We start from the raw sequence: 25,932 nt of genomic DNA, 5'->3' as shown, positions 1-25,932 counted from the left end.
GCACCAAGTGTTCTTCCAGAGGTCCTGAGTTCAAATGCCAGCAACCACATGGTGGCTCACAACCATTTGTAAGGAGTACTGATGCCCTCTTCTGGTGTGTCTGAAGACAGCTGCATGGTCTCACATATAAATAAATAAATCTTACAAAAGATTGTCATCTACTGCAGTTTCTATGTGGACAGGGCACAGTTGAAGGGCTTAAAGATAAAGTACATCGCCTGTCTTTAAAGGTCAAGTGTATCACCTAACTTTCAAACCAAGAAATGTAGTGTCTTTTTGGCTGCTTGTGTAGCTTTTAGTGATGTAACTTTTCTCCTAGTACTTCCTTTGTTTCCATAATAGATGTTTTCAAGTATATATGATTATCGCTCCTATTTGTAGAGCTATTCAATATTTTCATTGGTTAAATATTTGTGGTGAATTTACATTGTGATATCAGTAAAATGCTATGTGAAAATTTTAGAGAATATAGCGGTTTGGGTAATTTTAATAACCTTTGCCCTCAAGTGGTGGCCTGTTTTCACATTGAAAAGACTGAAATTCATTACCATCCATAGCAGGATTGATAGGGAAGCACAATGGACAGCAACAGTGTTGTTCCCTTTGACAGTTGTGGGAGCCAAAAAAGAAGTGTGACTTGCTTTTTGTGATTTACCAAATCAAGACTCAGTATCATTACTATAGAAGCCCATGGAAAAAATGATGAAGTTTTCAGAAATCACCAGTTGAAGAAATGGTGGTTTTGCTTATATTGAATTCTGAGTTTCAAAGTTATGTTTCATTTTTCTTTTTTCCTTAATGAGGCTTTTTATTAAGATTTTTATTCACCATTACACACTTAGATGCACAGTGCTAGGATCTTAATAGGTGCTCATTAAATCACTGACAATCGGGGAGGAGGAATGATAAGAAAGTATGTATTTTCTGTAAGTTCTGTTAGTTTTGGGAACAGGTGGTTTTAGGTTGACCAGTTACAGCTTGGTATCTTGTCCCACATAAGACAACTTGACAGAACCCCCTTTCTGGCCATTAGGTTCAACTTATTTTTCTCTTAATCATTCTTGAAAATCATGGAAGTAGTGTGGAAAATTGATTGTACCTGCAGTATAGCAAAAAAGCCCAGTCTAATAGGAAGCAGTTATATTTCTCCATGAGCTGATGTCTTAAAACATCTAGATTTTAGGAATTTGGTGTTGTGTTTTCTAAACATACATCTTACAGCATACAGATAACATCGTGATAGAATAAAGGAATCTTTTGATTTAGCACCAAATTCCCTAAAGCAATGAATACTGCACAGCTCTCTTGGCCATATGAATAGCAGAAATTATATTTCACTCTTTTAAATAAATAATGAAAGCACTTAAGGTTAAGCAAAGCCCATTGGAATAGTTTACTGTGGTGTTTCTCTTTGGTTTCTTGTGCTCTTTTAGAAGACAACTTTAAGAAGTCAGGGAGGTCAGGTGGTCAGTGTGGTCAGGCAGTCATGAGCAGATGGTTAAGCGATGTGCTAGGGCCCCATAGGCCAGTGAGCCCAGCCAAAGAGCAGAGGCTAGCCAGTGAGCCTAACTGAATAGCAGAGGCCAGACAGTGAACCTGACTGAAGAGCAGAGGCTAGCCAGTGAGCCTAGCTGAAGAGGAGAGGCTAGCCAGTGAGCCTAGCTGAAGAGCAGAGGCTAGCCAATGAGCCTAGCTGAAGAGCAGAGGCTAGCCAGTGAGTCTGACTGAAGAGCACAGGCTAGCCAGTGAGCCTGACTGAAGAGCAGAGGCTAGCCAGTGAGCCTGACTGAAGAGCAGAGGCTAGCCAGTGAGCCCAGCTGAAAAGCAGAGTCTAGGCAGTGAGCCAGGCTGAAGAACAGAGGCTAGCCAGTGAGTCTGACTGAAGAGCAGAGGCTAGCCAGTGAGCCTGACTGAAGAGCAGAGGCTAGTCAGAGAGCCTAACTGAAGAGCAGAGGCTAGCCAGTGAGCCTGACTGAAGAGCAGAGGCTAGCCAGTGAGGCTGACTGAAGAACAGAGGCTAGCCAGTGAGCCTGACTGAAGAGCAGAGGCTAGCCAGTGAGCCAGGCTGAAGAGCAAAGGCTAGCCAGTGAGTCTGACTGAAGAGCACAGGCTAGCCAGTGAGCCTGACTGAAGAGCACAGGCTAGCCAGTAATCCTGACTGAAGAGCAGAGGCTAGCCAGTGAGCCAGGCTGAAATGCAGAGGCTAGCCAGTGAGCCTGACTGAAGAGCAGAGTCTAGCCAGTGAGTCTGACTGAAGAGCAGAGTCTAGGCAGTGAGTCTGACTGAAGAGCAGAGGCTAGCCAGTGAGCCAGGCTGAAGAGCACAGGCTACCCAGTGAGCCTGACTGAAGAGCACAGGCTAGCCAGTGAGCCAGGCTGAAGAGCAGAGGCTAGCCAGTGAGTCTGACTGAAGAGCACAGGCTAGCCAGTGAGCCTGACTGAAGAGCAGAGGCTAGCCAGTGAGCCTGACTGAAGAGCACAGGTTAGCCAGTGAGCCAGGCTGAAGGCTGAAGAGCAGTGATTTTAACCTTTATTTCTAAGTTCTTCAGTTTTCCTAAAAGAGAAAAGTTTGCATCCATAAAGTTTGACTTGAAAGGTTCTCCTTGCTCTCTTCTTCTTATCTCCTTTCCTCTTGCTCTTATGATACAATAATTTCCTTACTCTCAATGCCTTACTCTCAACGCTATGCCTTTACTTCTAAGTTCTTCTTGAGTTCTGTTCTCTTCAGTTCAGTTCTGTCTAAAAAGCTTTCTCTCTCTTTTTCCTCAGCATTTGTATATCTTTCTGAACACAGCATCACATGGTGAAAAGTTCACCACAAGTTTGCACAGGAATTCAAATCATAAGTTGGACACTCAGTTTACAACAGAGAATGTTTACATGCACATCCATGAAGAGTAATCATCAGGATAAACTATCACCATCTGTCACTGGCTCTGCATGTTCATGGAGAGTTAAAAGCTGTAATTTTTATGAGAAAAGAATAAGTGAAATTGCTTATAGGCAAATCCAGTCAATTATTTATGTTCAGTCCTTGCACCTATAGTAAATCATTAGTTCTCTTTTTATGAACTTTGGTTAATTGGTTTATACCCTCTTAGGATGGGCTCTAATTTCTAGATGCCTGCTTGGTATTGCAGAAGCAATTCACTCGTGACACTTTAAGAAGGAAGAGTTCTCAATGCAATTTTGATTACCAGAGAAAACATAATAGCTGTCCCATTATAAAGGAGCTTAAAATTACTAATCTCATTTTAGGAATTCTTATAGAATTATAAGAATTATAGGAATTAAGACATCATCTACTTGTCTGTACATCATCACGCCAAGACAATACATCTTCATTGCTCTGTGGTGATCTGCTCAAAAGAGTGGGGTAAAGAGCATGACAAATACAGAGGCAGATACTTGCAGCCAACATTCAGCTGAGAGCGGGGTCCCCGATGGAGGAGTAAGAGAAAGGATTGAGGGAGCTGAAGGGGTTTACAGCCCCATAAGAACAACAGTAAGAAACACCCAGAGCTCCCAGGGCCGAAAACCACCATCCAAAGAGTACACATGGGCAGACCCATGGCTACAGCTGCATATGTAGAAGAGGATGGCCTTCTTGGGCACAAATGGGAGGAGAAGCTCTTGGTCTTGTCAAGGCTTGATGCCCCAGTGCAGGGGAAACCAGAACAGGGAGGCTGGTAGGCCTGGGTGTTTGGGTGGGTGTGGTAATACCCTCACAGTAGAAGGGGGAGGGGGTTTTATAAGGGGTTTTGTGGTTACCAGGAAAACGGATAACTTTTGAAATGTAACAAAAGCCCTCTCTGGGGAAGGGACAGCGGATAAGGTGCTCTGAGCCCCTACTTCCCTGCTGCCTCCCTTTGATCGTGACTGTGGTGCATGGTGTCAGCCTGGGACTCTCCATGGGCTGCTGCTGGCACTGGTCCTGGCGTTCATGGCCAAGAGCATGATAAGCAAGGAGCACATGGTTTGTCCCGATTCAGAACAGGGCGAGTGGCCACCAGAGAATAAGCACAGCTTCCTGTACAATCATGAGGTCTTCCTGGGCAAGGAGGGCTCCAAGACCTTTGATAGCTAATCCTGGATGAGAGCAGGAGAGGCTGGGGAAAATTGTTGATCCAATTGACAGTGATGAAGGCAGACTTGTTACTACTGAGGACCTGAAAGTTTGGATCAAACAGGTACAGAAAAGATACATCAAACAAAATGTGGCTAAACTCTGGAAGGATTGTTATAGGGACATATACGAAAAGATCTCCTGGGAAGAATACAAGCAGGCTACCTATGGCTACTACCTGGGAAACCTTGCTGAATTCCAAGATAGCTCTGATCATCACAACTTTAAAAAGTTGCCTCCACGAGATGAGAGGAGGTTTAAGGCCTTGACGGTGACCTGACAGCTACTCAGGACAGGTTCATTGCTTTTCTGCACTAAGAGGATTTAGAACATATGAAGGAGATTGTAGTTCTGGAAACGCTGGAGAATATCGACAAGAACGGGGATGGTTTTGTGGACTAGGATGAGTACATTGTGGACATCTTTTTCTCACGAGGACAATTGCCCTGAGACCGACTGGGTTTTGTCTGGGGAGCAGTTCAATGATTTCCCAGATCTGAACAAGGATGGGAAACTGGATTAGGATGAAATTCACCATTGGATCCTCCCTCAGGACTATGACCATGCACAGGCTGAGGCCCAGCATCTGGTATATGAGTTAGATAAAAACAAGGATGAGATGCTGACCAAGGAGGAGATTCTAGACAACTGGACCATGTTTGTGGGAAGCCATGCCACCAATTACAGGGAAGATCTTACCATAAATCATGATGATCTTTGAAAGACACTCATCCGAATGTGGCCAATGGTCACAGGCTTCCTGCGGATGTTCTGGGTTATTGCTATATTTGTCAAGTATATAGCAGTTCTATCCCTAAACCATAAGAAACCTTTCTAAAGCTCAAAAAAATCATACATTGCACCACAAACAATAATAGTAGGAGATTTAAACACGCCACTTTCATCAATGGACAGATCAGGGAAATAGAAATTAAACAGAGACACAGAAAGACTAACAGGTTATGAAACAAATGGATTTAACATATATTTATAGAACACTCCACCCTAAAACCAAAGGATATACCTTCTTCTCAGCATCCCATTGTACCTTCTCCAAAATTGACCATATAATAGGTCACAAAACAGGCATCAACAGATACAGGAAGGTAGAAATAATCCCATGCCTCGTATCAAAAAACCACCGACTAAGGCTGCTGATCAATAACAACAAATAGGACAGAAAGCCCACATATACTTGGAAGTTGAAGTCAATGACAACTTGGTCATTGGAGACATAAGAAAGAAGTTAAAGACTTCTTAGAATTTAATGAAAATGAAGATACAACATACCCAAACTTATGGGACACAATAAAAGCAGCGCTAAGAGGAAAACTCATAGCTCTGTATGCCTGCAAAAAGAAACAAGAGAGAGCATATGTCAGCAGCTTGACAGCACACCTCAAAGCTCTAGAAAAAATTAAATAAACCCTAGAGGAGTAGAAGGCAGGAAATAATCAAACTCAGGGCTGAAATCAAACAAGAAGAAACAAAACCGAGTATCAAAAGAATCCGCAAACCCAGGAGCTGGTTCTTTGAGAAAATCAACAAGATAAATAAACGCTTAGCCATATTAACCAGAGGTCACAGAGTGTGTATCCAAATTAATAAAATCAGAAATAAAAGGGAGACATAACAACAAAATCTGAAGAAATTAAAAAGATCATCAGATCCTACTACAAAAACACATATTCAACAAAATTGGAAAATGTGGAGGAAATGGACACTTTTCTATACAGATACCAGGTACCACAGTTAAATCAGGAACAAATAAACCATCGAAAAACCCCATAACTCATAAAGACATAGAAACTGTTATTAAACATCTCCCATCCAAAAAGAGCCCAGGACCACATGGATTTAGTGCAGAATTCTATCAGACCTTCATTGAAGACTTCATACCAATACTGTCCAAACTATTCCGCAAAACAGAAACAGATAGAGCACGACCAAACTCCTTCTATGAAGCCACAATTACTCTTATACCTAAACCACACAAAGATACAACAAAGATAGAGAAATTCAGACCTATTTTATTTATGAATATTGATCAAAAATGCTCAATAAAATTCTTGCAAACTGAATCCAAGAACACATCCAAACAATCATCCATCATGGTCAAGTAGGCCTCATGGCAAGGATGCAGGGATGATTTAATATACGGAAGTCCATCAACGAAATTCATCATATAAACAAAGTCAAAATCACATGATCATTTCATTAGATGCTGAGAAATCATTTGACAAAATTCATTACCCTTTCATTAATAAAGTCCTGGAAAGTTCAGGAATTGAAGGCCTGAATCTAAATATAGGAAAATGCAAAATACATCAAACCTGTACCTATCATCAAACTAAACTTAGAATATTGAAGGAATCCCACTAAAATCAGGGGCTAGACAAGGCTGCCCACTCTTTCCCTACTTAAGTACAATATGGTACTTAACGTCCTAGCCATAGCAATCAAACAATGAAAGTAGGTCAAAGGGAAAAAATTAGAAGGGATGAAGTCAAAACCCTAATATTTGAAGATGATATGATAGTCTACTTAAGCACCACCAAAATTCTACCAGAGAACTACTTAACCTGATCAACAACTTCAGCAAACTGTCCGAGTATAAAATTAACTCAAACAATTCAGTAGTCTTCCTCTACTCAAAGGGTAAACAGGCTGAGAAGGAAATTAGGGAAATGACACCCTTCACAATAGTCCCAAATAATATAAAATAATTGCTGTTACTTGAACCAAGCAAGTAAAAAAATCTGTATGACAAGAACTTCAAATCTCTGAAGAAATTGAAGAAGGTCTCAGAAGATTGATAGATCTCCCATGCTCATAGATTGGCAGGATGAATATTGTAAAAAAAAATGACCATTTTGTCAAAGGCAATCTACAGATTCAATACCATCACCAACAATATTCCTACTCAATTCTTTATAAAGGAAGAAAGTGCAATTTGCCATCATTTGGTATAACATAAAACCCAGGACAGCAAAACTCTACTCAACAATAAAAGACCTTCTGGGGGAATCACCATCTCTGACCTCAAGCAGTATTACAGAGCAATAGTCTGTATGGTATTGGCATACAGACAGGCAGATCAGGGGAACATAATTGAAGACACAGAAATGAACCCACACACCTAAGGTCATTTGATCTTTGACAAAGGAGGTAAAACATCCAATGGAAGAAAGATAGTATTTTTAACAAATGTTGCTGGTTCAACTGGAGGTCAGCATGTAGAAGAATGCAAGTTGACCCATTATTATTACCCTGTACAAAGCTTAAGTCCAAGTGGATCAAGGACCTCCACATCAAACCAGATACACTAAAAGTAATGGATAAAAAGTAGGGAAGGGTCCCGAAGACACAAGAACTAAGGAAAATTTCCTGAACAAAATACCAATGGCTTATGCTTTAAGATCAAGAATCGACAAATGGGACCTCATAAAACTGAAAAGCTTCTGTAAGGCAAAGGACAGTGTCATTAGGACAAAAAGGCAACCCACAGATTGGGAAAAAATCTTTACCAATCCTGCATCTGATGGAGGGCTTATATCCAAAGTATACACAAAACACAAGAAGTTAGAGTACAGAGAGCCAAACACCCCTGTGAATAAATGGGGTTCGGAGCTAAAGAAAACATTCTCAGCTGAGGAATATAGAATAGCTGAAAAGCACCTAAAGAAATGCTCAATATCCTTAGTCATCAGGAAAATGCAAATCAAAACAACCCTAAGAATCCACCTCACACCAGTCAGGATGTCTAAGATCAAAAAATCAGGTGACAACAGATGCTGGCGAGGATGTGGAGAAAGTGGAACACTCGTCCATTGTTGCTGGGATGGCAAACTGGTACAAGAACTCTGGATATCAGTCTGAACGTTCCTGGAAAATTGGACATTGCACTACCTGAGCACACAGCTATACCAGTCCTGGGCATATACTCAAAAGATGTTCCAACATACAATAACACATATGATCCACTATGTTCATAGCAGCCTTATTCATAATAGCCAGAAGCTGGAATGAACCCAGATGCCCTTCAACAGAGGAATTTATTCGAAAAATGTGGTACATCTACACAATGGAGCACCACTCAGCTATCAAAAACAATGACTACTTTCAATTCATAGGCAAATGGAAAGAACTAGAAAATATCATCCACAGTGAGGCAATCCAGTCACAGAAAAACACACTTGGTATGCTGGTGGGAGCGATGGCCTTGAAGCGCTCCATTATTGATGTTATTATTATGGTTAGCATTAAGTATGACTGGGTTCATGGAAAATCGCCAGCCAGATGCAGAAGACTAATACAAATGTGGTGGTCAAGATGAATAATCATATGATAACGTCTGACATTAAGATACCCAAAGTCATGACCTGTAACCTTTCTGAAAAACCAATATCCTGCTGACTAATAGATATTACAAACCTGTGACCTTTCTGACAACCTGTCAACATCAGCCGATTCCCTGACCACATAAATATTGTGTCCTTGGCGTGGGTAACTGTTTCTTACTTCTCTCCTCTCTCTGTTACCCATTTTATGGTACTAATTCAGCCTTGGGGAAAAATAAAAGTGTCGCCTTTATCAGACTCTTGTCTTGGAGTCCTTCTTCACATCTCTTGTCCCTCATTCTCTTCCAGGTACTCAGCACCCCTCATTGACAGTATGCACTCATTGATAAGTGGATATTGAACAAAACCTCAAATTACCCAAGATGCAATCTACAGATCTCAGGAAACTCAAGAAGAAGGATGACCAAAGTGCAGATGCTCCCACTCCTTCTTAAAATGGGGAACAAAAATATCCATAGGAGGGGATATGGAGGCTAAATCTAAAGCAGAGACTGAAGGAACAGCCATTCAGAGTCTGCCCCACATGTGGCCCATATATATATACAGCCACCAAAACTAGGTAAGATTGATAAAGCTAAAAAGTGCTTACTGAAAGGGACAGAATATGCATCTCCCCTGAGAGACACATCCAGGGCATGTCAAATAAAGAGGTCAGTGCTGGCAGTAAACTGCTGAACTGAGAATAGGATGCCCTTTATGGGAATTAGAAGAAGGATTCAAAGAGCTGAAGGGCTTGCAACCCCATAAGAACAGCAATGCCAACCAAATAAACCACTAGCAAAAGACTATACGTGGACTGACCCAGGGGGCCAACTGCATATGTAGGAGAGAATAGCCTTGTTGGGGCACCTGTGGAAGGGGAAGCCCTTGTTCTTAACAAGGTTGGACCCTGAGTGCAGGGGAATGTCCAGGAAGGGGTTTCTAAGTGGCGTGGATTGGGGGACCATACATATGGAAGAGGGCACGGCAGGGGGGCTTATGGACCAAAAGCTGGGAAAGGGAATAACGTTTGACTAAAACATATATATTTATTAAAAAAACTGAAATTTAAAAAAACGATACTAATACCAAAAAATAATCAAAAAAATGTGAATAAGAAAGAAATTTTAGGTTTTGGAAAAAGATGAATTCCAGGTATTTGAAAAACTGTATGACCATGATCAACACTTTAATATACGTGAGAAATTTTTTACATGTTAATGAACTGCATCTTTTTTTTAAATAGTGAATGGAAATCCAGTCCCTTCCTGGCTGTGAGGCTGGGGATCCAGATGTAGTGGAATTCATTATTTGTTGAGTCCTGAACCTTTGAGTCTGCTTCTAACTCAGCTTATGCCAAGGAAACTAGGCCAAGGTGATATCTCAGCCATTGTCCAAACTATCTGGACTAACAATCACAGGTGAAATTCCACCTTGTAAATGGGAGGAGAGGAATAAAATATACTTTAAGGATTTAAAAAAGATGAAATGTACCCAAAAACATCCAATAAAAAAGTTTAAAATAAAAATAACTTAGGAAATACAAAATACTGCGGTGCCACTCCACAATCATGATGTGTTTCTTGTTTGATAGCTTACAGGTTAATTTACTTCTCTATGACTGTTTTCTTATTTCAAAGTAAGTAATGGCATCATCTGTGGAGTGATGGTGAGAACAAAAGCTTTGCGGAACTTGAATAATCGATTCCTCCGGAGCATGTGCTTAACATTCTAAGCACAGGGAAATTTCCTGAGGGGATTAAAAAACAAAATCCAAACATAAAACAGGAACAACAACGATTTAAAAACATTCTGCACTCTGGGTATGAAGGCATGTTGCAACTTTAATAAGCTTTGTAGGTATTTCTAATAAACACACAAAGAAACAAAAATCCTATCACAATCCTTGCAGTTGCATCCAACAAAGAGAGAGCTGTGAGGTAGTGTGTGCTGCTTCTTTCCCCAGATACCCCTGGGCCTCAGGCCTGCACCCAGTGAGCTGGACCAAGAGCAGCCAGGTTGAAATTCCTGCTGCCATGGCAGGATTCTGCAAGAGCATTTCCCTTTGACAACAAGGAACCTGTGTGGAGGAGACCTCTTGGTGAGTCCTCAAGGACTCTGCATTTCCTACTCTACAGGGAGAAGCCCTGCCAAGTCTTTGGCAAGGCCAGCCAGTTGTTTGGGTAAGTCTCTGGTCCTGTGTCAGAGGGCGAGGAATGGCAGAAAGAATGGCAGCTCCACTGAGAGCAAAGGCTACCCCTTCTAGGCCTATGACCTCCTAATTAATTTATCTTTTCACCTGATGCCCTATTCACATTTTCTTACTATCATACAACTGTGATCTTGATGAGCAGCTGGGCTCTTGTTTTCTTAATCAGTTCTTTGTTGTCACAGACGTTTTTTAACTTACTCCAGCCCCTGAGACTTATTCATACCTTCTGTATGCAGTAGGACCCTTGGTGGGACTGTCATCTCAAAAATAGAAGGTTCAGTAATCCAAAAGATTGGACTCCAGGTTACCTCAGGCCAGGAAAGAAGTCTGCCACCATTAGTAAAAGAGCAAGGGAAAAATTACATAGGAAAAACAAGTGGCTTAATCAGAAGAAAAGATCCTCAACTTCTAAGGCCCGCACATCTGCACCCCTCTCTTCTGAGCTTTGTATAGTGATGTTGTATAACTCCAGATGGTAGTAAAAGGCAGAGCTCTTCCCAGAAAGGTCAGACATGATTTTCACTCTTACATCTCTGAGGTGGGGTGGCATTATAGCACACATTCATGTTGAATTATTATAACACCTATGATAAGAAGACAGAATCCATATATCACAATGCCAAATAGACTCCCTCCTGAACGTATGGACGCATTAAAATTGAGGTTCAACCTGAACTCAGGCCATTCCACTCCCTTCCCATCCTCCTGATTCTTATGTTTGCTACAAGTAAAAGATCATGGTGTAGTCCCCAATATTCTCATGCCTAGACTTGTCTATTCACGAAGAATGATATTGGAGAAGTGAAGGCTATATAGTTACAATGTAGTAACACAAGGTCCTGGTTGACATTTGCTCACTGATGTCCAGTTTAATTGTCTTGTTATACTTGAGAAAGGGAGGATGTCGTACATATTATATAAAACAGACAGAAATTTATTATTTTATATATGCCCTGTAGTTGATCCCTATGTTCCTAAGGAAAAGGAGTTTTTATGCAAAAAATAGGATTATAGACCATTGATTTTGTGAAATACATGGATATGTAAATGGAAACAATGTCAGCTTTCAAGGACTGCACAGTAAGCAAATATTTCCAGGTTTTATACACTCAGAGGTATAGAAGAAATATATTGGCCTCCAGAAAAAAGGAAAAGCTTAGGAATGGAAATGTGTGTCACATGCATTGTCTCAAGTAGTTGATTTACTTTTAAGAAAAATCTCCCTCCTCCTTGGTCCCTAGAGATTTGGGTGCTAAGAAAAATCTGTTCTCCAATTCAGGGTTGTAAGCAACCCTCCCCAGCAAAAGCATTGTTGCCTTCTAATGAAGCAGAGAGACATATCTAGCTTTGAAATAGAGGTTGCCAAATGGTATTCCCAGTGACACATGGGAGACTGGAGGAAAGGGTCCCCACAGAAATTCATCAGTGTGGGGAGAGCTGGTTAGTAGGTAGGCCATAGAATTTTCCAGTGACATCACCAGTAAGCCGTTCACTGGACACTCTATTGTATCTAAGAGATCCCTAGAATCTTCTGTGATGTCACCAGTGTTGTGGTGACACCAACTGCCTTTGGGATATTACTTCAGTTCCCTTTGCGTTCACAAGCAGGCATGTTTTGCCAGCTGCTCAGGCTATTTCGGAAGGAAAGTGTTGATCAAGGTGAGACCGCACCAGGTCAGAGGGAAGCTGACCCCCTCTCTAGTAAAACAGGAAGGAGGAAATCATTCTGGGGAAGCCTTGGTGAGTCGTGGGCAGAGTTGGGGAGCATCCTTAAGGAGGTAGGTTTGAGATGTGCCTTCTAAGACTAGGCCTTACAAGCAGGAGCCTTGGGATTTTTCAAAGGCAAACCAAGAGTCAGGAGTTCCTGATCTTTAATTTGAGAGAAAGCCATAAAGTTGTAAGACTTCAGTGTCTTTTCTTGAAGCTTTTTAACTGTGAGTGTCAACGAATGGCAGGAGGAGGCACTGTGAGATTAACAATGTGACCATCCATGATTGAGAGTTGAAGCACTTCATCCTCTAGATAACTGTAGGTTATATAAGTGTCTGATGGCGAGAACAAGGAAGGATGCACCCCTAGTCATGAATTGAGTTCTCAGACACTTTGGGCTGGACCACACTTGGTTAGAGCTTGATGGTGGTAAGCATTATGAAGTCATTATGAACTCCAGGATTATCTGCACCACATCTGATATGAGATAACAATGTCGCAGATGTTTATGTCTCAGTCAGATTATAACTTTCAGTGCCGCGGGTTGTGTAATAGTGAGTGTGGCACGTCTATGGCATTAGAGGTTGGGAAGAGGGACATAGCTTAAGAATCAACCTTTAAGAAAGCTTTTCTGCTCTTTTAGGGATTCACCCAGTCTCTACCATTTCCCCTTCTCAACCTCCTTTTCGGATTCAGAATGATCTTTTCTGCCCACGGGCCATTAATATGCAAATTCACTTAGGTTTATCTGTCTACAGGTTTTGGTAGGAAGGCATCATCCCAAAATGTCATCAGTAAGCAAGAGGAGTGTCTAAAGGAACTGGAGGAACTCAAATTTGAAATCCAGAAGTGTCAATTCGAGAGGGATGAACTTTATCAAATCCTGGATCTTTATATCTATGATGAGTGGGACCACAGGTAGTCATTATGCCCAGTAACCTGTTCACTGTCTTGCGCTCTCTCTCTGCTACCTCAAGATTTCCTCATAGCACGAGAGAGTTTCACCTCTCATCCTGGATTTTAAGGAGATTTGGCAGGCATTTGCTTGTGAGATGAGCTAGGTGCTGTTTGTTTAGGGTCAACCACTTTTGTACTTGACCCTGAGCCTCTTGGATTAGCATTGGTTCTGTCAACAGCTAGAAGGACCTTGTCACACTTGCTGCAACTGTGTGTGTGAATGAAATGCCTGCACGTCATCACTCTTTCCTCTGATTTTGTTCTCTATACACTGATTCTATGGCACCTCCATGGATGTAGTTGGCATTCTAAATGTGTTTGGATATGGGTTGGTGTGTATATATGTGGCAGTATTTGTTGGTGGTTTACTCTGGATCAGGACGTCTGGGACCTTTGATTGGGTCTGAGGATTTGTTTGATCAACACTTTGCAGGTCATGATAGTGATGAGTACGTGGAGGCCCACACTGATCAACAGAGCACTTTGCTCCTTCTGTATACCTTGGTGGCACCCAGGACTCTCCCGAGGGGAGGAGGTGCTATAAATCCTCTTCCTGGTCAAACTTATTTATGCCCTCTGGGAATTCATGTAATGATAGAAACAAAGGATTGAGTATACCTGCTTTCAAAACAAGAGAAATGTCATCACAGCTTTCTCTTGGGCCCAAAGCTGTGGCACAGACTGGAGGAATCTTCTTCCTGAACTAGTCAATTCCATCATGCTCACCTGGCCAGCTCTTAACGGTCAGGTCCCTCCAACTGGTACCGTGGCTCTGTTCTCCTGTGCCCAGGATAAAAAACTTAACCAGTACAAATACTTTGAAGGAGCAAGTATGTGGTACATACTGAGTTTAAGTAATCGAGAGAACACTCTGATTTCACCTAATTTGTTTCACCTGCTTTGATCTTTAGTTTTTTTATTTTTTTAACTATCCAGGGATTGTTTATTGTGACCTAGAAATGGTCACTGTGGTCTTGACAGTTGTTATTCCCAAACAGGCAGCTCTCAGGCTCTGCCCCCTCCTATATGGTGAGTCTTTGCAGAACCATATCTCTCAGGATTCCAAGGAGTCCTTATTTCAAAACAAATGTTTGCTTATTTACACAGAAATATTTTCTGTGGATTGAGTCTCACTGTTGGGTTTTGGTCTGGTTTTTGAGTTTGCCATTTTCTTCCCTTCCACCATTCCTTGAATTTTAAATTTTTTATTATATATTTTTGTTTACATTTCACCTAATTCTGAAATCGTGAGTTCAAAACATTATTTGTTCCTTTGGCCATGACCTAACCCAGGCTGCATGTCGAATTGCCAGTCCTTCAATCTGAACATGAGATGAGAATGATGGCTATGCAAATGATGACCAACTCAATAAGTGATGCCATGGAGAGGTACAAGGAGCTCATACAAGTGAACAGTTCCTACCGGTGAGTCGCAGACAGAGATGAGAACCCAGCACTAGGCAGGGAATGCTTCTGTCCTGTATGACTTTGAACCAAAGTCAGGGCTCTGGTTCTGTAGTGTCTGACTCTTAACAAGAAGGCTGCCTCCTGGCAAGGGTCTTAGATTTGTAGCTCTTGGACTCAATTGTCCTACATGAGAAGGGTGTAGAAGACACTCCAATTGTTATTTTCCCAGTTAAAGTTCCTCTAGATAGAAAAGGTTTGCACCATGATGGGAATATCAATCAACTCTGAATCTCTAGGACTCTGACAGGAGATTTAAAGATCTGTGATCCATGAGAAACACATGGAAAGAATCTATAGCTATTGGGTCTTCAACTACCCCTCAGAGGGGCTTTCCCCACAACGTGAAGATGTTTTCACCATACCATGGACATACGAGCTCCCTTATGGACCATCTCTTCTTCCTTGATTTATATAAACTGTCTTAGTGTCAGGATTTTCAGAAGTACTTTGATTCATGTGGAATGTGGATTCTGGATTTGACCTCCTCTAATTGGTGCTAACTTGTATAGTGTGGCTCTATTCTGGGGATTTCTGAGGATGAGGACCCTTGAAGGGATGATTGGACTTGCAGGAGTGACAGGCAAATAGAAGCTGCCTGGGATTTACCATTTTTTGTTTGTGGTTCAGCATCAGGCAATACCACCTCCTGCGTGAACAAACTCAATTGAAGAACAATATACAGATTTTGCTGAATGAGAAGAGAGAACTGCTGGTGGAGCAGACTGAACTGCCAGCATCCTCTGTGGAGGCAAAGAGGCTCTGTGAAGAGGCCGGAATGAACATCTGTGACCCCGGAGCCAAGCCACAGCAGGTAGGGTTAGGGCTCAGGGTCAGGTTGTCCTCAGGTCTTACCATAACCATAGACAAACCAATGTAACTGTCTATTGACTGATCCATGTCCTGACCTAGGTCTCATCCAAGTGTTCATTCATGTGATGGTTTACAAAGCTTTCTGTGGAGATAGCCCCTTTTCAAGAAACTGCATGTTTGGAAAGCAAATGCTCCTGCTCTTCGAGAATCTGCACTTCATTAAGGGAGATAAGTTGATCACACAGCAGAGCACTACATGCCATTATGTATGGAGGGTGCTATGTGGGAGCCCCTCTTTAGACTAGAGCAGGGCTTTGAGGGATGAAGCAAAAGCCCAGAGCCCATTTTCTTTACAGGGATGGTGTGAGACTCAGGAAGTAAGTAGTTTTCAAGGAGGAGAGCCTGGTGGAAATGCCAAAGAAATGGTTCTCATTGTCATTTGTGGTGGCTTTTGTTCTTCCTCCCCTCATGTCCCTGTATATGAAGATGGTGACTTCATGCTTCTTAGATCTTGGGTAACTACAGAGCCTGTGTATCAGCATGTCAGTCCTGTCTTATTTGAGTGCTCCTGGAGAGTTCATAACTGGGCCTTACAACCTGAAGCTGGTTAGAAGAGCAAGGATGTGGAAAAGGTTTCTCAAAGGCTGAGGGCTGGCATGAGAGACTTGAGGCTTCAAGAACAAAGTTATCCATATGTACCCCCAATTCTCACCAAGAAAGGTGCATTGCTGTGCTGACCTGCATCTTAGGGAGCATGCGGGGAGGCCAGTTCTTGACATGCAGTTTTGTCCAGTCATTATCTAACTTAGTCCTTTAAGCCTAGGTCTCTCAACAAACATGAAGCTTCCTGTTTTGTGCTGGCCAGCAGTCTTTGCATCATTCGTCCAGTTCCAAGATGAGCCCCCTCTCTTATTTGTCTCAACACATTCTTAAACCATTCACCTATTTTAAAAATAAGGATTAGATTTCTTCACTTTACCTGAACAGAATTATCCCCCGGGAAGATTCTGGATTGTCTTATTGGCTTCCCCATGATATTGCATGGAAACCTAGAGTGCAACCCTCTGCTGACATTGCTTTGCTGACTATATCATGGGCACTGCATTCTTTCAGGATAGATTCCCTCTCAATATTGTACACAGTGCTGCATTTCAGAAAATTCACTCTATGTTATTTAGTTAGCCTTTTTCTGACTGACATTGAGGTTGTTTTAATATTACAGGAACTCTAATTTGATCAAATGTTCCTGGTAACTGACCGTGAGTCACTGTCTTCTCTGATGCTTCCAAAGTCTTCTATGAAGGAAACAGGGTAGCTTTAGTAAGGGGCCTATGATGAGTCAGCATAGAGCTTGATGGAGTCTTTTCCTAGAAATCTCTCTCTTGGGGATTTGATGTTGTGTTGTTTAGGCTATCAGTGCAGAACATGTAACTTACTTGTCGGACCAGCAAGTATCTGCATAGAAAGGTTTCCTGAAGTGGAAATGAGTACAGGCCAGGGCAGCACATCTTGCTTGTGTCTAAGAGACTTGTACACAGCATTGTTCCCACTAATTCCTCACTCAACAGGAAATGTGCTGCATAAGAGCAAAGTTTTCATTTGTGCATGCAAGTGTGTATCTCTGTGTCTGTGTTTGTGTGTGTGTTTGTGTGTGTGTGTGTGTGGTGTGTGTGTGGGTATATGTGTGTGTGTGTGTGTGTGTGTGTGTGTGTTTGCAGTAGTGAACGTGTGTTTCCCTCTATTTCCAAGTTTCATGAGAAAAGTACTCTAAGCGATCACTTTACATCCATGGAACATGAAATAGAGCTGCCCAGTCATTTGGCATCTCCATCTAGCTCTGTACAGCAAAAGGACACTTAAATTACTAATTTATTCTATTTCCAAAAATTTCAGAACAGAATTATCTTGTGAAGTCTGGGGGAGGAGTGGAAATATGTTCAAGTGAGTCGTGTTTAACAGGGGTAACAAATGGTACAGGCCTAGAGCTTGCAGGTCCCTTTTTGTTATGGTGTAGAAACAGGACACTACAATCCTTTAGAAATGCAACCCCCAAAAAGAGGACACAAAAACACCTGTAAAGTTAGATTTTCAAGTGATTAGGGGCAAAACTACTGATCTGCATTGAAATCCTTTGGAGCACATCAAAGGAATGGAGTACTGGGAGGTAAGGGCAAGGCTTCTCTATAAAATCCATGAGTTTATGTTGCTTCTCTGTTCTTTGTGAATTGTGAAAGCCCACTGGAAGGTTATGTCACTCACTGTGTCTTCTCCAAGGTTGCTTTCCACATTGCCTGCTACCATTTCTTTCGAGCTACCTTGGCACACTACAACTTCCCCTAGGAGTTTGGCTTGGATTTTATTCATTGAGAATTTGAGTTGCTTGGAATTGTATCGTCATCCAGAAACAGTCCCATAGCTATGCTGTGGTGCAAGAACAGGGCAGTTTCAGGAACCCCTTTAGGTGCACAGATAATCCAAAGCGCTCCTCTATGTTATCTGTGTAGCATTCTGCAACTGCTATCGATCAACATCATTTTCTCTCAGTTAATTTCAGCCTCAATGGGTTAGGAGAAATGATGAGCTTCAAATGGGTCTGACAGTGTAAGAACAGGTAGCCCTATGAGAAGCCATGTTCAGAAAGTGGAACAGAAGTTTTAGTTAACACAGTGATTCCACAACAAGGAGTAGGTATTGCCATTGAAACTAGGGAGCATCAATGTTGTTGTGGTCCCAGAGTAACCTTGAAGGAGAATCTATCCAGACGTCCATCAGCCAAGGAGTAAAAGTGTACCATACGATGGAGCCCTTCCATAGATTCTGATTCAGTGTGAGATAATCCATGCAAGCTTTTACTTACTTATTCAAATTATCTGTGGAACAATCACATTACGGGGAGAAAATTTGTTGATTTGGATCCTGGTTATGGAGATTTCCTATGATTCTAGCTTTGGGCATGAAGTCACTCAGGCTATGGTAAAGACAGCTCCGATTAGAAGAAGTTGCACACTTTGGGGAAAGTCTGAAAGAGTGAACAAGAACAAGAGTCTAGTCCACCACCAATATATGATCCTTTGCTGAGCAACAAGACAGCTCTACACAGCCTTTGGGACTTGCTAAGCCAGATTGTTAATGGGGAAAGAACCCTGAGTCTATGACGGTTTATGGGAGGACAGCACATCACTGACTGAGCTGTCTATAGGCTCTGGCCACTATGTACATATCCCACTCAACATTTGTTTTTATGCCTCCAGCGAATCCTGGGGAATCTTTACATTAAGCATTAATGTTCAGGTAGGAACATAGGCTGGAAGAAGCCATTTGAATATCCTTCCCTATATAAATACCCTTTTTGGGTGGATGACCACCCCACCTGGATTTCAGCCTCAGGCAGCTAAGGAGCTACTCAGAGTATTGTTCTGGTACACTTCATGTGAATTTTGCCCATGAAACAATATATATGATCCTCTGCATTTCTTGCTATGTTCTACTCCTTTCTTCCTGTGATCTCTCCGGAAAGATCTGAGGACATTTTCCATTCTGTCCTCTAACAAATTGCCTTACACTAGCCATAGACTTGCAGGGGTGCTGGTGTGTTTCTACATGAAAATCACCTCTAATGTCCACGTGTACGCTGGGAAGATTTGCATGGAGCACATTCTCAGTGATTACAGGATCTGTGCGGTGAGCATGAATTTGAAGTGAGATGGCTTCTCTGTGTATTTGCAGATACAGTGGTTACAAATGGAAACTAGACGGGTTCCTTCAGTGCTAACATAATCAGAAATTTCACCTCAATTCTGGGCATGTTCTCCAGAAGGAATCCACATGGTATTCTAGTTTGCTCATACCTCTCTTGAACTCAGATTCAGACATAGCTACAATGTTATTATTCAATGTCATATACCTGGACCAGTGGGGAAAAATGCTCATTTTTCTCTTAATCCCAGCACAGTGCATAGTCCACAGTTCAAATTCTAGCAGTGTTAAAAGCTGAGATATAAATCCAAGCGCAGGTACTCTATGTCACTTGGGGATGCAGGGACTGACCTCAGCTGACAGGTCATGCTGGATTGTCCAACTGAATAGAGCTGATGTAAGAGGGAGAGCTGAATTGACAACCACTCAATAAATCTTTATTCCCTTGCTCTGCTAGGTCTGAAATTCTCCAGCAGAAACTCGAACATGACACAGACCAGGACAAGATCTCCCTTGGAGAGAAGAGCTACAGGAGGAGAACTAAGTGCGCACAGCAAATACACCACTATTGCGTCTCATCTGTAGTGTCCATAGCAATTGTGGACTGCATTTTCCTCCTTTAGTTTAACTTCTTTGGATTGAATAGGCTGTACTTTCACCTCAGCCTCTCCAACAAGTGTGTACTTTTTTAGGGACTCAGAGAAGTGCTGATGCACATCAATCAAGAGCTGCAGGTCATCCAGAAAGACTGTGCACGGGTAAATTTGTACTTGTCCTGATGGGTCATCCAGAAGAGTTTCATGGAGATCAGTTCACAACATTGGAAAGACTTTGTGACAAAGTCTGTAATATCATTTATACTCAGTATTGGTAGGCTTTTTCCTTAATACCCCCACTCCAACAAAACAGACCTACTTCCACTCCTCTCGAAAAGATTGTTACCATCACTAACTGCTTGTCTACTATGTCTCCAAGGCAAGCCACAGGCTATAAGTCTATTCTGCAAAAGGAGCAGCAAAAGAATACTTAGCGCAATTCTTCTATTTAAAGTTTGGTTAATTTTTAATTGTTTTGGTTATTTGGTTTTCCTTCTATTCATTTGAAGATTTATTATTTATCTGTTGTTGTTGTTTTCTTCATTTGCTTTTCTATTTTGATAAGGATATACACTGTATATATTGACTACCTGCATCTGGTTACTATCAAGTAAATTGGATGTATTCTGGTCAATAAAGTAGTAATCTCAAACTCTTCACTCTTAAGAACCTTCTTTATTGATCATTAGTGTCAACATCTGAAGTCCCACAGCTATCAGGGAGGGATGGATCTCTGCATTCTCATGGGGACTGGGCATCAAATCACTTCCCAGTCAGACTGAGATTCACAGGCATTTATACAGTCACTGTGCACTGTGTTTCCAGCTCTGAATTTCAAATTCATCATGCATACATTACCCACTGTGTAAGCTTGCTGTTAACTATATAGTTACCTCTAAATTATACTCTGTCGATGAGAGTTTTGCTGAAGACCCTGGAATGCAGATAATCCTGAGACCACAGGAAAGAAAGCCACTTCTGACCAGCTCTTCCCACATCTCTGGTCCAATATTAATCTGCATGGTGCCTCTTGAAACAGGAATAGAGGAGCAGTCAGTGTCAGGAACCTGCTTGGTTCAGCCTAGGCCCAGAACCTACCTGGGCCCCGAGCATATTTGAAGAAAACCATAGGCATACAATTCTCTGTTTCCTGACTGTGGCTTTTTTTGATTCGAAGCTCAAAATACCATTTTGCTGTTGTTGATTTTTAGTTGGATATTTCTCATTTCGAATTCAAATGTTATTCCTTCCTTGTTTTCCAGAAATAAGTCCGAATACCATCGCCCTCCACCTCTGCTATAAAAGTATTCCCTTCACCAGCCATCCACTTTCCCAGCCTAGGCAGGACCAAGGGCTGCTCATTCCATTTGTGCCCAAGAAGACCATCCTCTGATACACATGCAGATGGAGCCATGGCACAGTTCCTGTATAGTGATTGGGTAGTGGTTTAGTCTCTTGGAACTCTGCTTGGCAGGCATGGTTGTTCTTATGGGTTTGCAAGTCCCTTCAGCTCTTTCAATCTTTCTGTAATTCCTCCAAATGAGGTCCGGTTCTCAGTTCAATGGTTTGCTTCTAGCATTCACCGCTGTATTTGACATGATCTGGCTGTGCCTCTCAGGAGACATCTATATCCAGTTCCTATCAGCCTGCACTTCTTAGCTTCATCCACCTTATCTAGTTTGAAGGCTATATATGTATAGACCACATGTGGGGTAGACTCTGAATGGACATTCCTCTAGGCTCTGTTTTAAACTTTGCATCCCTATCCCTTCAATAGGGATTCTTCTTCTCCTTTAAAGGAAGGAGTGAAGAATCAGTATTTTGGTCATCCTTCCTGAGTTTCATTTGGTCTGTGAATCTTGGAGAATTTGAGCATTTGGGCTAATATCCACTTATCAATGAGTGCATACCATGTGTGTGTTTCTGTGATTGGATTAACTCATTCAGGATGATATGTTTTAGTTCATTCTCTTTGCCTATGAATTTCATGAAGTCATTGTTTTTGATATCTCTGTAGTACTCCATTGTGTAGATGTACCACACTTTCTGTTTCCATTCCTCTGTTGAAGGGCATCTGGGATCTTTTCATTTTCTGACTATTATAAATAAGGCTGCTATGAACATGGTGGAGCATGTGCTCTGTTGTATGTTGGAGCATCTTTTGGGTATATGTGCAAGAGAGGTATAGCTGGGTCCTCCGCTAGTGCAATGTCTAATTTTCTGAGGAACCTCTAGACTGATATCCAGAATGGTTGTACCAGTCTGCAATCTCACCAACAATGGAGGATTGTTCCTCTTTCTCACATCTGTGCAAGCGTCTTCTATAGCCTGAGTGTTTGATCTTAGCCATTCAGAGTGGTGTGAGGTGGAATCTCAGGGTTGTTTTGATTTGCATTTCCCACATAACTAAAGACGTTGAACATTTCTTTTGGTGCTTCTCAGCCACTCCATATTCCTCAGCTATGAATTCTTTGTTTAGCTCTGAACTGCAATTTTTAATAGGGTTATTAGTCTCCCTGCAGTCCAACTTCATGATTTCTTGTATATTTTGGATATTAGCCCTCTATCAGTTGTAGGATTAGTAAAGGTCTTTTCCCAATCTGTTGGTTGCTGTTTTGTCCTAACCACAGTGTCCTTTGCCTTACAGAAGCTTTGTACCTTTATGAGGTCCCATTTGTCTATTCTTGATCTTAGAGCATAAGCCATTCGTGTTTTGTTCAGGAAATTTTTTCCAGTGTCCATGTGTTCAAAATTCTTCCCCGCTTTTGCTTCTATTAGTTTGAGTGATCTGGTTTGACGTAGAGGTCCTTGATCCACCTGGACTTAAGCTTTACACAGGGCAATAAGAAGACGATGATTTGTACTCCTCCATATGCTGACCTCCATTTGAACCAGCACCCTTTGCTAAAAATGCTATCCTTTTTCCACTGGATGCTTTTGTCTCCTTTGTCAAAAATCAAGTGCCCATAGGTGTGCTGGTTCATTTCTGGGTCGGCAGTTCTATTCCACTGGTCTATCTTCCTGTCTCTGTACCAATACCATACCATGCTCTGTAAACTGCTTGAGTTCAGGGATGGTGATTCCCAGGGAAGTCCTTTTATTGTTGAGGATAGTTTTAGCTATCCTGCGTTACTTGTTATTCCAAATGAATTTGCAAATTGTTCTGTCTAACCCTATGAAGAATTGGAATCGAATTTTGATGGAGAGTGCATTGCAACTGTAGGTCACTTTGGGAAAATGGCCATTTTTACTATCTTCATACTGCCAAGCCATGAACATGGGAGATCTTTGCATTTTCTGAGATCTTCTTCAATTTCTTTCTTCAGATCATGAAATTCTTGTCACACAGATCTTTCACTTGTTTGATAAAAGTCACACTGAGGTATTTTTATATGATTTGGGACTACTATGAAAGGTGTCATTTCCCTAATTTCTTTCTCAGCTTGTTTATCTTTTGTGTAGAGGAAGGCTACTGATTTGTTTGAGTTAATTTTATACCCAGCCACTTTGCTGAAGTTGTTTATCAGGCTTAGGAGTTCTCTGTTGTAACTTTTGGGGTGTCCCATGTATACTACCCTATCCTCTGCAACAGTGATATTTTGACTTCTTCCTTTCCAATCTGAATCCTTTTGACCTCCCTTTGTTGTCTGAGTTCTGGCTAATGCTGGGGACAACATACAATGGAGACATCTCAGTAGCCCGCAGTAGCTTTTTGTAAAAACTGGTTGTTTCCATTTCTCCAAACCTTAGCCCTGGACAACGGCTGTATAGATTTCATTTGTGTGTGACTGCCTATCAGTTGGCCTTGGTGTGCACAATTATTGTATTATATCTGACTTTTCTACTTCTTTCTCCTTCTGCTCTGGTGAATTCTGTGAAACTAGATGTTCCTTGATGTTATGATTCTGAGACAATTGGAAATTGATGCATAGGGGCACAGCACAGCACAGCCCTAGTGGCCCAGGTGGATACTGTGTATTCTCATCTTGAAAAAATGTAATAACTGCAGAATTGTTGTTCTAGATTAGGGTTTTACTTGCAAAGACAGCTTGAAGAAAATAAGAGAAAATGAATTAGAGCCAACATTGGGACCCTAAGAAAGGAAAAAGTTATTGAAGTTAGGAAATAAGTTTTACATAATATTATAGACTGGTTAAGGAAGTATAGAATATATAAAATAATATACTAGTAAACTAAGTCTAACTACTGGAACCCTTATGAGAGTCATTGTGTGCAAGGAACAGAACGCTAGTGGAATTAGTGTGCTAAGGGTTACCTTGATTCTTTCTGGCCACTGCCTGGCAGTTTTGCCCATGTCATTTATCATTAGAGTGTCACAGGAAAATGCAATTAGCTGATCTCGGAGCTTTGGACTCTGAAGTATAAAAGTAAATGTTTAAAGTTTAAATCATGATAAGTTTACAATTATTATTATTATATTGGCCACAGGCCTGGGTATAGGGCAAGCCTGAAACTTTGGAGTACAGTTGTAATTCTTAGTTCTTGGTGAGATGTAGTCATTCTTTGCATTTGATTTGGCAATGATTATAAATCTCTTTTTTCTACCTGTTTTGGATTATTAATAAAGGACTGGGGCAAGAGAAAGGCTACAGAACATGTGAAGACTAAATGAGAGAGAGCATGGGGGAGTGAATGAGAGAGTAAATGACAGAGCTAATGTAAGAACAAATGTGAGAGCGAATGAGAGAGCATGACAAGAGCATGTGAAGAGTGAGTGGAGAGAGAATGTGAAGAGTGAATGACGGAGCTAATGAGGGAGCGAGTCTGTGAACAAATGTGAGAGCCAGGGAGAGAGCATGAGGAGAGCATTTGAGAATGAGTGAGGAGAGAATGTGAGGTGTGTGTGAAGACTGTGTGTGTGCGTGACAGGAGAGTCCATGTGCTGTGTGTGAGATATGTGTGAGGTGTGTGTGAAGACTGTGTGTGTGCGTGACAGGAGAGTGCATGTGCTGTGTGTGAGATATGTGTGAGGTGTGTGTGAAGATTGTGTGTGCATGACAGGAGAGTGCATGTGGTATGTGTGAGATATGTATGAGGTGTGTATGAAGATTGTGTGTGTGCGTGACAGGAGAGTGCATGTGGTGTGTGTGAGATATGTGTGAGGTGTGTGTGAAGATTGTGTGTGTGCATGACAGGAGAGTGCATGTGCTGTGTGTGAGATATGTATGAGGTGTGTATGAAGACTGTGTGTGTGAGTGACAGGAGAGTGCATGTGCTGTGTGTGAGATATGTGTGAGGTGTGTATGAAGATTATGTGTGTGTACGTGACAGCAGAGTGCATGTGCTGTGTGTGAGATATGTACGAGGTGTGTATGAAGAGTGTGTGTGAGAATGAAAGGGTAATGAACAGACGTGTACATGATTGTGGGAGTTTGAGAAAAGAAACTGCAATAAAAAAACCGGAGTGCACAAAAGAATGCAGCGTGTGTGCAGCCTCAAGCTAAGAGAGAGAGAGAGAGAGAGAGAGAGAGAGAGAGAGAGAGAGAGAGAGAGAATGACTTTAAGCCTTGAAGTTACCTATCAGTTTGTACCCAAAGTGGAGCCTGTGGATATGTATTATGTGCCTTCCAGATATTCCTGCTTCCAGGTGAGAACTCTGATCCTGTGACCGAGGGCCAGGAAAGGCTGACAGAATGGCTGCTCCCCTGAGGGCAAAGGATAAAACTTTTAGGTCTATGACCTCCTAATTTATTTTTTCACCTGAAGACTTATTATTCAAATTTTCTTACTGGGATACAACTATGGTCCTGGTGAGCTTCTTGTCTCTTGGATGCTCAATCAGTTCTTCGTTGTCACAGACTGTTTGAGCTTACTCCAGTCACTGGGACTTATTCACACCTTCAAGTTTCCTGAACTTTTCAGATTTCTAACATTTGTGGCAAACTGCGTGGCAAAAGCAATGAATGTTGAGCACTTCCCTGGGGTCCAGTGCATATGGAGCTACGGGTGTATGGATATGGTAAATCCCTAGGAGTTACTCTAAGAATGTAGGACTGTG

General features: G+C 41.7%; 2 protein-coding genes across 2 annotated transcripts in view; both read left to right on the top strand.

Annotated features, from left to right (window-relative positions):
- The window catches only part of LOC134480490 (uncharacterized), a 447,240-nt gene that overhangs the window by 203,370 nt on the left and 217,938 nt on the right, over positions 1-25,932 (top strand). The window lies entirely within an intron of this gene.
- Positions 10,900-24,478, top strand: LOC134480492 (uncharacterized). Its single transcript, XM_063267994.1, has 5 exons — positions 10,900-12,417; positions 13,146-13,305; positions 14,638-14,769; positions 15,439-15,622; positions 19,775-24,478. The coding sequence occupies exons 1-5, from the start codon at positions 12,288-12,290 to the stop codon at positions 19,778-19,780; spliced, it is 612 nt and encodes a 203-aa protein (XP_063124064.1). The 5' UTR covers positions 10,900-12,287; the 3' UTR covers positions 19,781-24,478.

This window comes from Rattus norvegicus, chromosome 9 (genome assembly GCF_036323735.1).
Source record: "Rattus norvegicus strain BN/NHsdMcwi chromosome 9, GRCr8, whole genome shotgun sequence".
Classification (NCBI taxonomy): domain Eukaryota; kingdom Metazoa; phylum Chordata; class Mammalia; order Rodentia; family Muridae; genus Rattus; species Rattus norvegicus.
This window is presented reverse-complemented; position numbering and strand designations above follow the sequence as displayed.

Coding starts and splice junctions, on each gene's coding strand:
- LOC134480492 (XM_063267994.1), top strand. CDS start 12,288: ATGTTTTGCCAGCTGCTCAGGCTATTTCGGAAGGAAAGTGTTGATCAA. Junction 13,306..14,637: donor TATGATGAGTGGGACCACAG/GTAGTCATTATG, acceptor GACCTAACCCAG/GCTGCATGTCGAATTGCCAG. Junction 14,770..15,438: donor CAAGTGAACAGTTCCTACCG/GTGAGTCGCAGA, acceptor TTTGTGGTTCAG/CATCAGGCAATACCACCTCC.